Source organism: Pyxicephalus adspersus, chromosome 6 (genome assembly GCF_032062135.1).
Source record: "Pyxicephalus adspersus chromosome 6, UCB_Pads_2.0, whole genome shotgun sequence".
In the NCBI taxonomy this organism is placed as follows: domain Eukaryota; kingdom Metazoa; phylum Chordata; class Amphibia; order Anura; family Pyxicephalidae; genus Pyxicephalus; species Pyxicephalus adspersus.
Window position 1 is genome coordinate 52,024,277 of NC_092863.1, and position 16,241 is coordinate 52,040,517.

General features: G+C 35.6%; 1 protein-coding gene across 1 annotated transcript in view; it reads right to left on the reverse strand.

Moving 5' to 3' along the window:
* Positions 1-6,767: 6,767 nt before the first annotated feature.
* The window catches only part of TMEM132C (transmembrane protein 132C), a 264,466-nt gene continuing 254,992 nt past the window's right edge, over positions 6,768-16,241 (reverse strand). Inside the window, exon 9 of the mRNA XM_072415757.1 lies at positions 6,768-11,550. Within this exon, the coding sequence (XP_072271858.1) occupies positions 10,372-11,550 (1,179 nt within the window). The 3' untranslated portion in view covers positions 6,768-10,371. The remainder of the gene's footprint in view (positions 11,551-16,241) is intronic.

Genomic DNA, 16,241 nt, shown 5'->3' on the forward strand with positions numbered 1-16,241 from the left:
ATGAAAAAATTTCATTTATCAGATATATTTGGAAACCCCTCTTTACCTGCTTAATTAATGTATCCATGTATGTTCTGATTCCAAACAAGCACCTGGAGAGCTTCAAATTATGTAGGAATACATTTGAACACAATCATTATGTACAGTCTGTGCCAGATTTGTTCATTATATTTGCAGAATGTGCTTTCTGCTCAGTAGTGCTGCACAGTCACTGTACGTTCCCACCTGGTTGCCTAATGTACAGATAAAGAGTGAATCCATCATTCAATTTTTTCACTGCTTATCTCTCAACTGCTTAATGCATAATGTAAGGACCCCATGGATTATTGGGTCCTCAGATTGTGCTAGTTGCCCTAACTGGACCATTTTGCAATTTAGGTGTTGGAGAAATAGCCAGCCCCCCAAACATATAACTATGCTGATGTATTGCTTGATGTCCATGAATATATACATAAAAATATTCCCAATTATATTATAATTTCATAAAATACATTTCCACCAAAAAATACACATTTATTGCTTTTAGGATCTATTTTAGGAAACTTCAGTAGAAACACTGCAGGGATCTTTGGAAATTGGTCATTTCAATTACTTTCCCAGCTTGTGCATATCCCAGAGAAGGCTGAATATTTATGATTTACTGCTCTTTGACATTTTTTTTTCACATTCATATTTAGAAGAAACAAACTGTCTCTCAAAGCAGACAAGATAAACAAACTGATGCTTTTTTAATACCAATTAATACAAAAAACTTTGTGAGTATTAAAATACCAAGATTGTCAACAGGACTGAAAATGAGGCAAAATATGAAAATTTGAGCTGTCACTAAAACAGAAATAGAAGTGAAATGTTTCAATGTGAACATTTTTTCTTGTGAATGCAGTTTAAAATATGTTTTACTTTAAGGAAAAAAAAAGGAAAATCTCCCTATTGGGATATAGGGAACAACCCCACAACAAGACTAGATATCACACTACACCTAGAACTACCCCCAGAGAAGAAGGAGGGCAATGACAACCATTTTATAGCTAAATACTGGTGCCAGGACGCTTATCCTCCAGCGAGTTAGACCTTCAGAAATCCTAAACCCAGTGCTCCGATTAGTAAAACAGCTGATAGAAGCATTTGGTGGTAAATGTAATAGTGGACTGGAAAGTTTCTGCAGGTTTTATCATCTTTCAAGCAGTAATCTTTGGCCCCTATTGTTACAAAGGGGACTCAAAAAATTACTACTGAAAGACTGTAATATATAAAAATATATCTATATAATATTATTTCATTTATTTTGCCTATTGTTTTAGTAAAAACGGGATGTCAGGAATTTGAATGTTCATAGCATACCATATTAAGCTGTGTTATGTTATCCATATATATGTGTGAATACAGAATAATATGTCTAGGGTAAGCCATATGACGTATGGCAAGGTTGACAGATTAGGCCTAGGCTGGAGAGGATACACTTTTATAAGTGAAGCTGGCTGATCCAGCAAATCTAGAATGGATTTCCTAAAAGTAGTTTGCTATTTGCTAGCAAATGTTTTAAATCCTGGACCGTATCCATTCCAGGTTTGCTGGGTCACCCAGCTTTACTGATAAAAGTGTATTCTCTCCAGCCTTGGAGAGCTTTATTAAATCAAGCTCATTGTAAAGTCACATAATATGTGCAGGAAAAATAGGATTTACTTAATCATAATGACAGCTGTCAATGTCCTGTGTGTTTTCATGCAGCGTGCATTGTCTCTGACCACTTACCGAGTTTCCCCAAAAATAAGACCTACCCCGAAAGTAAGACCTAGCACTATTTTGTAAACCTGCCCTAATATAAGACCTACCCCGAAAATAAGACCTAGGAGAAAAAGAAAATAAAAGCATACATACCGGTAAATTAAAAAAGTACTCACCGAGACAGCTCCAGATATCTGATCCTGCGTGTGTGTCCGTTATGCTGGCTGCAGCGTGTGTGTCTTTAATGCTGGCTGCAGGGCGTGTCTATTCCTGAGCCAAACTGAAAGTAAAAAGCCTGCACTGAACAAGGAAGCAAGCTGCTGATCCCCTCCTAACGGAGATCCCTGCACTTAATTACGGGTAAGTGATCAGAAGGGGACAATGGAGTCAATGGAATAGAGTGATCAGAAGGGGACAATCACTTCATAGTGATCAGAAGGGGACAATCATTTCATAGTGATCAGAAGGGGACAGTCATTTCATAGTGATCAGAAGGGGACAATCATTTCATAGTGATCAGAAGGGGACAATCATTGCATAATGATCAGAAGGGGACAATCATTGCATAGAGTGATCAGAAGGCGACAATCATTTCATAGTGATCAGAAGGGGACAATCATTGCATAGAGTGATCAGAAGGGGATAATCAATGGCATAGAGTGATCAGAAGGGGAATTTGAACGGCACATGAGTGATCAGAAGGGGACAATCAATGGAACATGAGTGATCATGAGTGACTTTCAACAATAAATGTGTACTGTAGTCTTCTTCATGGAAAAATAAGACATCCCCTGAAAATAAGACCTAGTGTGTTTTTGGGAGCCAAAAAAAATATAAGACAGTGTCTTATTTTCGGGGAAACACGGTAGGTGTCAATTCACTACTTGACAGAAAGGCAAGAACAACTAGTGTGCGTAGCAAACCATGATTCTGAGTGGTATTAATGAACAATGAACTATATATGATAACAGGATTGCGCAAGCTTTTAAGACCACATGTCTAGAGGCAGAACGGGTGAAATGAATTATGTGATACAGGCAAAACACCCCCAGCCAAGCACTGCAAAATGTCAGGGTTAATGGGAATTTGACCAAAATTACACAAAATAATTCCACATACAATTTCATTTTCTGCAACAAGATTATTTATCAGTCTTGGTTTCATATTGACATGTAAACAGACAACACCCTGCAAACTGTTCATGCAGAGGTGCAAATAATTTGCATTTAGTCCACAATAACAATCAGGGCTCTCCGTAATCTAGCTGCTAACCAGACTAATACAGGTTTGGATTTTGGTCATTTATTTCCACCTACTATGCCTCGCTGCAGGCCATAGCAGAAGTCATGTAGTGACTTGGTTGTTTCCATCACAAAGCATCCCAGGTGCTACAAGAAAGGGGTAAGCAGTTACCTGGAGGTGCCTGTGATAAATGAAATAGATGTCATGTTTATGTACATGTTGTAAAACAACAAGTCACAGCCCAGGTATGGATTATGTATTTTATTACAAGAATCCAAGATTACAGACTGTACAGCAGTATTTAGGTACTTATATTCATATATATGTTAGTGGCATCTTTACCAAAAGGATAGGTTATGTATGGCTTCTGTTTTCTGATCCTATCCATTCACAAAATGTCTTTATATTGAACTTATTGTACTATAAGACATATATGGCAAAGCAGAACCCCAAGCCAATGTCACCTTCTAAATCTCTACATCCATTAGTCCTCTATGTACATGATTCATCCTTTGCCATTCCATTGCTTGTGGTAAATATACTTGTAGGACGTATTTGTAAAATCCACCAGGAACTCTTTAAAAATCTACAAAGATCCAACAGAATTACTAATTTGTTTTAGGCATAATTGTCATGTTCCATAGTAAATATAGCTTCCATTAATAAAATAAAAAGCTTGTATCTGTATGGGAATAAAACAGTGTGCTTTCAGGTGCATTCCATTTGCATTTGAAAATAGCTTGAGACTGTTCTGAGATTACTCCATGTTTATTGCCATGTATATTTGTTCTGCAGTTAACAACATTCTGACCTGCTTGTGACCTCCTTCTAAGATGCATTGACTTAATCCAAGTTGCTTTTCTATTTTTATTGTCTTGTAAGGATACAAAAACAGTTTTCAATATAAACCTGTTAAACCTGATCTTCAAGGTAATGTTCTGAAAACTAAGTGATGTGGCAATTGGTTTATTTTTCTGCTTCTGCCCAATCACATTTTATTACCCATCAATGTCAAAACTGCATTGCAGAATTTCTTATGAAGGCAAATTATGCAGGAAGTAACAAAAAAAAAAAAAAACCTAAGTTAAGTGATTACATCTCATCATCTGAGATACTTTGCATAATCTATCCCCACTTTTACTTGCCAGCAATGCCGAAAAGGGATGCCGAGTTTAAGACAACCATAAACATCTCTTAATGCAGACGTGTCAAAAGTGTTTGTTTTTAGTTGTTTTTAGTTTTGGATTAGGTAAGGAAAGACTAGAACCTGTAGGGATTTACCTGTCACTGTCAGCCATTATTAATCCATAGCACAGAATGGTTTAGTTACACTTTTCTATCCACTCTGACCTCTTTAGGCTGCTAATAAATGAAAATATTTATGACATTCATCCCAAACTCGCTTCCTCTATTCCTCCCCCCAAAAAGTACTTTTCACTTTTACATATAGCCAGGGAGGACTAGGTTGGGGAGCAGGGAGACATTTTTTTCCTAAATAATATTTTGGGCTGGGGATCCTTAGTAGAGATAGTTTAAAAATAGGACAATCATCAGAGAAGGACCTACAGTCAGTAGTCCACGAATTATATAGCTACCTACAGAAAAGTCCTCCAACATCCAGTTGTAAATCTGAGATGCCATATGATCGCCATATGGGAACCACAAAGTAAGCTGATGCTCAAAGTTATAGGTTGATTGTATTTACTACTCGGGGAAAGTTTCTCAGCCCTCTCCTGTATACAACCCTGCCAAACACCTAGTGAGGTTTCTCTGATGTTTAAAGTTTTTACTACTACTTTTACATTGGATAGCGATTGGATTGACCATAACTCATGTCAGTTTTTTGTTTCTCATTGGGGAGACGTCCCTTTCCCAAAACAGATGACTTTTGGCTCTTGTTCTGCTGAGAATCCTACAATTTCTATCACTTATTGTGTCAGTGCCCATGGGTACAAATATATTGTGAATCTACCTAGCCAAGATGACCTTACTTATCTAACTATTACTTGCTATTGGTTAGTCAATGGTGAGTTTCTGACCGTGTTGTGCTGCTGCTGCAATAGAGCTTAAAAATCTACGGTGCTTTAAAGCAGGATCTCCTGAATCAAAGGATTGGGGTTTTTTTTATGTTTATTGCAGATTTGTTGACTGCACATCTATGTGAAACTCCCATTTCACTACACCCCATAGAAAATCTGTTGGATTGACATCTTGTGATTGTAAATGACATTTGAGAGCAGTTAAGAGTAATGTTCGGTGAATTTTCATATTCTAGAAACCAGTAGTGCCAATATTATATACCCTACATCATAACACCATCACCCTAAACCATTGCTACAAGGCTGGATGGATCCATCCTCATGTCTTTGACCCTACTATCCAAAAGTCACAGCAGACCAGGCAATGTTTTTCAAATCTTCTTCTATCCATGTTTGGTGCAAATTGTAGCCTCAGGTGCCTGTACTTAGTTGAATGGAGTGGTACATGGAGGAGTCTCCTGCTGTAGTAGCCCATCTTCTTCAGGATTCTACTTGTTCTGCATTCAGAGATGATCTTCTGTATACCTTGGTTATAACGAATAGTTATTAAGTTACGGTTGTCTTTTGGCTCAAACAAGTCTGACCATTCACCTCTGACCTCTGACATCAACAAGGCATTTTTCCCCAGATAACTGCCACTCACTGGATTTTTTCCCTTTATCAGATCATTCTCTTTAAATACTAGAGATAGGTAAAAATGCCAGTAGTTTCTGACTTAGACCAGCCCACCTGGCACCAACAACTATGCCTCATTCAAAGTCACCTAAATCACCTTTTTTTATTCTGATAAAGTTCTTGGTTTGAACTTTAGCAGGTAATTTTGACAATGCCTACATACCAAAATATGTTGATTTGCTGCCATGTGATTGGATCATTAGATATTTGCATTAACAAGCAGTTAAACAAAATAAAATGGTTGGGGAGGGTGTGTACAGTGATATTACCCATTTTACAGGAATTTTGAACATTCCTCATTCAGTACAAAACTGTTTGGTGAACATTATTAATAGAAAGAATGATTGATAAAATCCTAGTTTGCAAACGTGCTGGACAATAAAGCCTTTCCAAGTCCTATTCCTATAACAAACTGCAGTCTTACAGTATTTTAGTACATTTTCGACTTAGGTGATGTTTACACATAAATAATGTGCAAAGTGCAGAAGTTCTTAGCAACCAATCAAAATTGGTATGAGTTACTAGTGTACTTTGTGCATCATTGTTGCTCTCTGGCTGCCTTATTAGATAAGCTAGTAGGATTTTCAGCTTTCACTGTGTGATAGTAAGATTCAGAGCTTGTCATGTGAATTTATCTTATTTGGCGCTAAATACTCTGTTCTAATATTATTATTAAATGTATCACAGGCAAATGCAAATACTCTATGCTTTATTTTGTAAACATTAGCACAATAAGCAGTAGAACGGTTAGGTTCTCTAATGGAAATTCTCCATGGCATAAAGTTCTCAGCTCAGACATGCTTTCTTATGAAATCATTTCTAATGTAAATTTAATAAGGTTGATAGATGAGAAGTTTATATTGGTTGAATGATTTCCTCACTTCAGACATATACAGCTAAAACAACACGGTGGCTCATCAATCAGATCATGTTGTTAGATTGCATTGATTCTAACATTTCAATACATTAACTCCTTCATCAGCTCTGAACATTGATATCTTGTTTGGTTGTCATCACACAGACTACACTTATAAATCGCCATAAGAGCCATGGAGGAAACCAGGCAACCTTTAATGACATGACAAGTTGTATAATATAGATTTATTTATATATATATAAATAAATATTACATTCGTTCAGTCTACAATGCATTTTACTCATATTCACATGTTATTGTCTTTTATGTGTTAGGTGACCCTGTAGTAATCAAAGGAGTATTTATCTATATAGGCTTTATTTGATAACAGTTTATTAAACAGATAACTCAATTACTCCAGGTGTACAAACTGCCTTTTCTTCTCTAGTGTTGGCAGTTATTTGGATCAAATAATGGTCACTCAGGATATGTTCACTAATCTCTGCTATATATGAAAAATGGAGATATTATAAATAGGACTCTGTTTCCAGTTTAAAAGTGCAAGCAAATATATGAGATTGGTTTAATCTTGGCTTACCTTTAAAGGCTGGTTTATTTGTACCAGCAAACTTCCCCATTCAGTCTGAAATCAGTCTACAGCATGCAGAGCCAAACATATTTTGTTTTTCATAGAGCAGTTGAAGGAATATGGACCTCTGTTTATTCAGTTTTGAGTTCCTTCCGAGAAAGGATTGGAAATCTCTGCGAGATTTCCAAGTGAGAGGGCTGCTCTATCAATACTTGACAGATCAGATACTAACATTGAACGATTTACATTCACCCAATGTTTTGGTTCCAATTGTAAAATTTTGTATGTTTAATACCTTTTTCTCTTGGTGTCAATGGTCATCTGAACAAATAGCATGATTCTCTCATAGTCAGGAATAAAAATTTAACAGACCTTCCCCATTCTATCCAATCATCTAAAAAATTTTCAGAATTTTCAGTTTGCAAAGTCAACATTTACTTAAAAAATAGGTAAAGCTGTGTTCAGTCTTCTAATTATGTTCCTGATTTTATTTCTACAGCAAAAAAGTTTGCTGTAGAAATAAAAAAAAACAGCCTGATAACTGTGAACAGGTGCATTTGTCATCTACTTGTCCTCTTTCACCTCCACCCACAGGAGAATTGGGTAAATGTAACCTGATGTATCGCCCTACAACGCTGCATACATTACATTTACATACACTTTAAAACTCACTCTTCCCAGTTTTTCCATATTCTTTTACCCAGTGTTTGTGCACTTCCCCATGTCTCTTATTTATTGCGGCCTAACCTCAAAATTAGTGCTATAGTAGGCTTCCAACACTATCTTTTTTTTCTCTCCTCATTCTGTCTATTTCAGTGATATCTTTCCATATGCTAAAAGGCTTCTTGCTGTGCTGATAAGTGAACATTTAGTTAGTGTGCAAATATTAAAAAGAAATGGCAAAAGACTTTATATGACTGTCTTAGATTAAAATAAACATAAACATCTATTTATTGACTACATACCAGAGATTATCAAAGGAGAATCTCCTGCTTAGAGTAGGATCATTTCTATACCTTGGTTATAATAATGTAATATTGGTAGTTTAAATCAAGATTTGAAAGCTAGTAAAAAAAAGAAAACAACTTTTATCAGCTGACATTTATATTTTATCAGAGGGGAACTGTAATGATTTTGGGTAAATTGATTAGTTTCTTTCTTAAAAATATATACATTTTTTAAATAACCATAAAGTAGACACAGTTGTTTTAAATCTCTCTTTGATACCAACCTTTCTAATAAGTATCACTGCTGTGACTTACTCATTTTTCCCAGCAAAAATCTAGTTTTTCTTCCTTTCCCTCAGACAATAATGTGCTCACAAGTGCACTAGGATACCCTCAACATAGCGGAAGGAGACACCCTGTAATCACTATTACAATAAATGGGGTATACTGTAGAAGGATTTTAAGCCAGTCAGCAAACTTAAATGTCTAACCATTAAGGAACATTCATGGGGTGTCTGTGGAGGTCTGATGTTAGGCTTTTATGGAATTGATTGATTGCATTTATAATAGAAACAATATAAAACAATTTATAATAATAAAGTCTAATATTCTGTCAGGACATGTTATTATTTAATACCAGTAAGTGCTTTCAAACAGTGCAGTGTTACTACTGATGCTAAATAAAAAAATTAAACAGTAAACTTAATATCAGATGAAAAAGTTGTGTGTCTTTTTTGGCCTGTTGTCTATAACAAATATATTTTTAGATACCTTAAATTTGCAAGCAAAAATCCTTTTCTTTCAAATGTTTTGCACATGACTAGGTACTCAAAAAGGGCACAACTTTATTTATTAAGCTGATGTATACATTCAGTTTGCCTAAATTCTCTACCACTTCTAATAAATTACCTCCACACTGGAGACCACTGGGAACAATGAAATGTTTAAGCAAGGAAACTGCAAACTTTTACTATGCCATTTCCTGAGTTTGAATCTTGTGCTGTAGTAGTGTAATATTGTTATTCTGCCAAAAAATCAACTCAAAATGGCATTTGCATTTTAATGTCAGAGTAAGTAATAGATATAATTGTGGGTCATTGCAGTTCATAGTAATGTGGCTGGTCAACTTGAATTCCTCAGAAAAGTTTAATTTATAACTGAAAGCATTCTCAGACACATTGGTTAAAGATCCATTGACAATATAGCACCAGTAGACCAAAACCTTTGACTTTAATTAGCTTTCTTATCTTTCTTTAAAGCAAATGATGTATCATATAATGTGTTCAGTGGACATTCTGTAGGCAATTGTTTATTAAAACGGTAAAGTACAGAATCCCATATCAGTAATTTAACGTCATTACTTTCACTGTTCTAAACTGTGCTGGATTCTCCTGGTTGCTATCCGTTTACACCATAATGTGCCACCTACCCCACCTGTTAAACTTATGAATAAACCAGTTATATTTATGTTAACAGCATCGACTGAAAGAAAAACTTTTCCTAGCAATGCTCTTGTATTATTGTATGATCACTCATGCACTCATTGTGCATGAGTGATCATACAGGCAGATACAATTTAAGCCTGTGAATTGTCCAATTGTACAGCTTTATTCAGAAAAATACCCCAAAGTCCAATCAATAATTGCATTTAAGTTGGTTGCAATGAGTTACAGCACTCAGTATTTTGCTTTTTGCATGTCAACTCTATAGAAGATTACCCTAGTTGTATTCCCTTCAAAGACCTTGTTAGTGAGATAATAATGCTTAATGAGGAAGACAATGATAAATACTTTAAATGAGCAGTATAACTTATATATGGACCATCATAAATAACCTTCATTATGGGCTCTTGCAAGAATTTGGATAACACAAAAACTTCTAATCACATACTCACCCTCCCCCATTTATTGTTCATATTTACAGAAATGGGAATGCTTTCTAGGTTTGTGAAAATATTGTTTTACATATTGTCCTTTAGTTACATTTCTTAGAAATATAAAATGCATTTTTAAATTTAAGTTTTTTTTTTATAAACCATTTTTGGTACCTCCACTGTATGCATGATTTTTACATGATTTGCTTGTGAATTTCATAGGGACATTCATTTGCTGACTCAATCCCTTCCAGTTTTTACATCCATCTATTTTCAGTAAATTAGCATTTGCTTTGTCTTAGAAAACTATGCACATTTTGGCAACTATGTGTTATTGAACACATGGGGTTGGAGAAACCAGTGGTCCTTCAACGAATTATAAAAAAAACTTGAAGGCATCAATAATTGCAGAAAATCTTCACTATTTATATTTTATCTTTAAGCTTTTGCATATAGTTTCTGAGGTCTTTGGATTCTCCCAGGTCCATATCTTGGCACACCCATTTAATATCATCCTCGTTGGCTGTCAATAATGACTTGACTGTGGGACAACTGTCATCAGCTGGGATTGTAGTGAAGGTAGTAAATTTTACTCTCTTTCTCTTTGAAGTTGGGGAATGAAGAGGGTCATTTTTCTTGTTTTTCACTGTTTTTTCCGCTTCTTCACTTGATCTATGTGGGTGGCTTTGCACATTCTTCTGACTATTACCATTGAAAAGATGATGGCTCTCTTCTAATGTAATCCCTCTGTCTATGATGGTTGTGTGCTCATCCTGCTGTGGAGATACATCTGGTGTGCTTTCCAGTAACTCTGTTTCATTACCCAGCCATACCCAGTCGTGAGAATGAGTTAGGTTTGCTTGACCTTCCACAGGCATTTGCTTGTGACGATATTTGAGAGCAAATGTGGCACAGTTAATTAGGAAGACTAGTATGGCAAGACAGAAAACCCCAAGTAATGCATACATTCCAATCTCCAGATCACTTAGGCCTCTATGCGCATGCATTAAGTCACTGTCCTCTGCCTCCCCATTGCTTTTTGGTAAGTCTACTTGGGCAGGAAAATTTGTAAAATCTATTGGAATGTTTTGCAGAGGGCTGTCCTCAGAAAATCTACTCCCGTACATCTTATTATTTAATACGGATCTAGCAGTGGTGCTTACTTTTCGTATGGCACTTTTATCACGTTCTAGAACAGAGCCATCATACCTCTCATCACTACCATAACGGTCATGATCTGTAATCTTCTGTCTACGGTCACTGGTGTGATTTTCAATTTCCTCCTCATCATACTCGCGCTCACCTGGAGAAATTGCATCGTTTTGGCCAAACTTGACTTTTATATATCCATTTCCTACTGCAAGAACACTTTTTCTCTTTGACTTTTGGCAAGATTCAGAAATCATAAAGTCTACTTTGACCAGAGCACCTTGTCCTTCCCCTTCTGCTATCACAACAGGGAATTTTATTAAATTGTTTTGTTGAGTTGAGACAATGGATTCATCAAGAGATGTGGCAAAAATAGAAAAGTCTTTGGGATCATAGATGTCAAGAGGTGTTACAACTCCATCACTGAACTGTATCCAAACACTGACCACTGCTTCCTAAAAGAGAAAAGAAAACATATCCTGAGCAAACATTAAAAACTCTCAATTCAATGAAATTCAACTGCGGTTCATCTGTACAAAATGCATGAATAAGAAAGGATATTCCAGAGTGTAGTAGCGATACCACATCATACAGTACAATTATTGTGCTCCACTCTTCTAAGGAAGTTAAGACGAAACGCATTGATAATCTGGAGAGACATATATGAACTTGTTTATATGCAGGTTATATAAATTCTAATCTTGCCATAAGGGAGGATCAGCACCAAAACAAATATTGTACTATAATTTAATTTGTTTGCAAAACAAAAATAGTTTTATATATTGAATGAATTTTTTGTGAATGTGTTGTACCTATAAAGTCAATTTTTGTGTTTGTATTTACCAGTTAATACCATCGAAAATGTATAGAAGAACAGTGGGCCTGATTTATTATAGCTCTCCAAGACTGGAGAGGATATACTTTCAACAGTGAAGCTGGTGACCCAGCAAACCTGCAATATATCTAGTCCAGTTTGCTATATCACCCAGGTTCACAGATTTAAGTGTATCCTCTCCAGCTTTGTAGAGCTTTATTAAATCAGGCCCAGTGTATTTGCATTATGTTTACAAACCATTCTACAACTAATACAGATACAAAAATGTATCATGTTATATTCATCTATTATTTTCCACTTGTAACCCTAACATACAGAATATATAAATCATGTGTTATCGGCAGCTGTATTTTATGCATACTCTTGTTTATCGTTGTCTCCAATGCTAATTGTATTTTGATGAATTTTAATTCTCTTTTGCCATGTAAAGGTCATCAGTAATATTGAACTTTAGTAAAATAATTGACTGTACAATTTTTCAGCTAATTCAAGCTTGCTGAAGTAATCAATAGTGAATGCTGGAACATATTGATAAACCCTTACCAATACTATACATATTACCTTAAAAATTAAAAGTCTGGAACAAAAGATTTGATTCAAGATATACCATATTACCCATTGTTCTTCTGTGTATTTAAAGCCATTTGTCGTAGTCATAATTATGTATACACATGCAGGACCTTGTGTTTCAAACTTTATTATACTCATACTAATATATTATGCTGTAAAAAAAACTTTCATGAAACAATGTACTGCTTTTAGACATATAAATTTAATGTATTGCATTCAATACAGTTATTTTGTATTGAATGCAATACAAAATAATTTGAAATTCCCCCCCGTGCCCCTAGCGAAGGACGGACACATGCACAACTTCATCAGGAACTCCCAGCGGAAGGCCAGAACAGTCGCTGGGGGACTGGACGGGCGGGACACCATAGGACGCCAGTGGTACCAGGTAAGTCTTTATTTATTATTTTTTTTAGCTACCCCAAGTGTGGCTCAGGGTTACCGGTATCAGCTGTTTTTTTTTAACCCGAGCCACACTCGGGGTTCGTGCCCAGAAGGTTAATAAGGCAGGTCCAGTGTGAGAGCAGCAGTCTTTTTGAAGTCAGAACTCCAACTGTACAACTGGTAATGCTTATGTAGCTCAATAGGGGGAGGGGGAATAGATTGGGGGAAAAAAAAATTTTTTATTGGTGTCTGTCTCCCTACTGGGGACACAACACCAAATAGCACAACGAAGTTTTAAAGTGGAACTAAACTAACCCTTGCCCCATTGTCAGTGCTGATATCTTAATGTGGTCCTTTTCCACAATTTGGATCTTCCGCCATCTTGATCGGACAGGCTAGAATAACTAAACTCCCATGCCCATTATTTACTTATTCACCCAGTTATGTTAGGATTGTACACAGTTTGTGTATGTGCTACTGAGTGTACATTTTACAAACAACTGCGAAAACGTAAGTTTGTTTTACTACAAAAGAGATATAACATGCTTGCAATTTTAGATTTTTAGGTTTATTCTAACTTTAAATACTTACCTATGTAAAAGGAAAAAAAATAGTTTGGGCAACACATACCTTTCAAAAAAATGTCAAAATAGGTAATCCAACTGCTCAGTGTTGATATTACGTTTTTTTACTAAAATTGTAGCTAACAGACTCTCCCCTTTCCTTCCATTTTTGAATCTCAAAGAGCAGATAGCTATCATTGCAGGAAGCAAGGTGAGGGATAATACAACCAAAACCATTCATTTCAAATCCTTTGTCTGTCTGGGTAAAATTCCTACCTGTCTCCTAGCCAATGATACCTTTTTTTGCGTCTAACTCTTGAACAACCAGGCCTGGGCCCATCTATATGTGTCAAAATAATGTCCTTATTTTCCTCACCCAAGGCTAGGGTGCTCTCTGGGCCATTTTCGGTTTCCAATGGTATAAGACATTCCTTATTTTTGTTTTAGTGATGGAGCACCTAGCTAATGCAATCAATAGCTACCCATCTATTAAGGGATTTAAGACTAGCTCTTTTCACCACAATATTTCCCTGAATACTAATGATCTGTATTTCTGACCCAACATCTCATTCTCCTTTCCCTTTTTCAGAATTCAGGCTTGATTTGGCATTTATAGTAGAGGTTACATACAAGATAGGGACTGTAGGTTTGTTCTTAAGTTGAATTTGTATGTAAGCTGAAACAGGTACAATATTTTAATAAATGCAATTAGGACAGATGTTTGTTTCAACATATTATTAGACAGCGTGGTGTCAGTTACAATGTTAAAATCCTGACTGTGAGACAATCACAAACAAAGCAAAAAAAAAAAAACTTTCTGGAGCAAGTTTAAAGTTAATTTCTACAAAACAGAAGCCATCAAAATAGGTGATGAAAGAACTTAAAGGTATCTTGTCTACTGCATGTGTTAGACACAAATAAATAAATAAATAACAGGCTAGTTTAGGTCACACCTATTAACCTCCCCAGTGGTAAAGAAAAAAAGCTGAAAACACACTCAGGGTAGCTAAAACAATGCTAACAAAATGAACAACAATGATAAATACCATGTTACCTGGTCCACCGGCATCCTTCTTCACAATCCCCATCCTCTCGCATCCTCCGGCCGGCGTCTTCTGCATCTGATGAGTCACATAGGAGTTCCTGGTGAAGTCGGTACGTACGGCCATTGTGTTGGGGGAGTGGCGGGAATTTAAAATTATTTTGTATTGCATTCAATACAAATTAACTGTATTGAATGCAATACATTGGATTTATATGTCTAAAAGCAGTACATTGTCTTTCATTAAAATTTTTTTTTACAGTATAATATAACAGTATAAGTATAATATTTATTTCTTTAAAAAAATAAATTTTTTTAAAACAAAAAGTTTGTGTTTCAAACTTTTATACTCATACTAATATATTGTATATACTGTAAAATAAATTTTTATAAAAAACAATGTACCGCTTTTAGACATATCTGTCTAAAAGTCTGGACAGAAATGAATCGCTCAGGAGGTTAATGGAAGGTAATATACCATGATAAATATTCTTATTTCCAACAATCAGGATTAAGTTATCATTTTAAAAAACATTTCAAATAATTCATTCAATATGGTCACTTTGGGCAATGATGCCACTTGTGTGCTAGTTCCCCCTTGTTTAGTTGTATTTTTCCCACCCAGCCCCATAGTCCAATTAATTGTACAGCTGGATCATTTATAGCCTTTTACTGCACAAGCTTGTTAGACTCATCTCAGTCTTACAATGTTGTTACACAGCCTTTAAAATAGTAGATATACATGTCATTTATCATCATGTTCAGTACATTGATTTCCAGTATTTCACTACAATAGTTGTCATTATTGGTTATCCCATTGTTTTCTTTTATTTGCCCAGGGACTCTATATATTAAAGCACCTTTATGCAAAAAGCCAGTCTTGCTTTGTTTAACTCCATTGAAATGTTCGTTTTCTTTTGTAATGTTTCTGTAAGGTTATTTCTAAAACAATGAAGTCAAAGCTATAAGCATACATTTTTCGGCACATGCACTTTAGTACAATTAAATCAAGCAAAATAGTTTTTGGATTACCTTGATGGACATGTAGCTCTTTAACTGTGTAACTTTGATATTTTCATGAAGTTGCATGCAAAGTAAAACAGTGAGCCAGTGACAAACATTTTAATACATTTTCAACAAATAAAAGTGTTTTATACACAATAGCGTATTGAGTGACTCCCTTGGTAAAGCTTTACGTGTGTCATTGATTAAGAAGTCAATTCTTATTTTTTTTAGGTAAATCTGCTTTTGTTGTGCAAATTTCTAATTCTGGCTTTTCTAAAATCATGAAGATAGACAATTTCTGAAAAAAAGTGAAAAAGGGCCCTAACTAGTTTAATAGGGTTCTATCAAAGGACCATTTTCATTGGAAAACGTTTCCTTTGTTGGCTGATTGCCCTAATGCTGCTAACAGAGGGATGCAATCGGGCTGTTTATGTAAAGAGATTAGACTTTTCACTTTTCAAGTACAAATTTCAGACCTGTGTGAACTGCAGTGGTGGTTTGCATGCTCAACTTTCCTCCTAACTGCTTCAATCAACCATTTCTTCGAAAACACCTTGTGCACTCAGTTATATTTGCATTGTAACAAAGCTGTGGCATGGTTCCTGATTGTGACGTATGGCTTCTAGCCACTCAGTTTCTTTATTTACCTTTGGTAGAAGAACTCCATTGAAATAGCAACCACAATGGGAAAACAAGCAATTGCATGCAATGTTAGGAAATCACAGACTAGGAAAAAACTGGATTTTT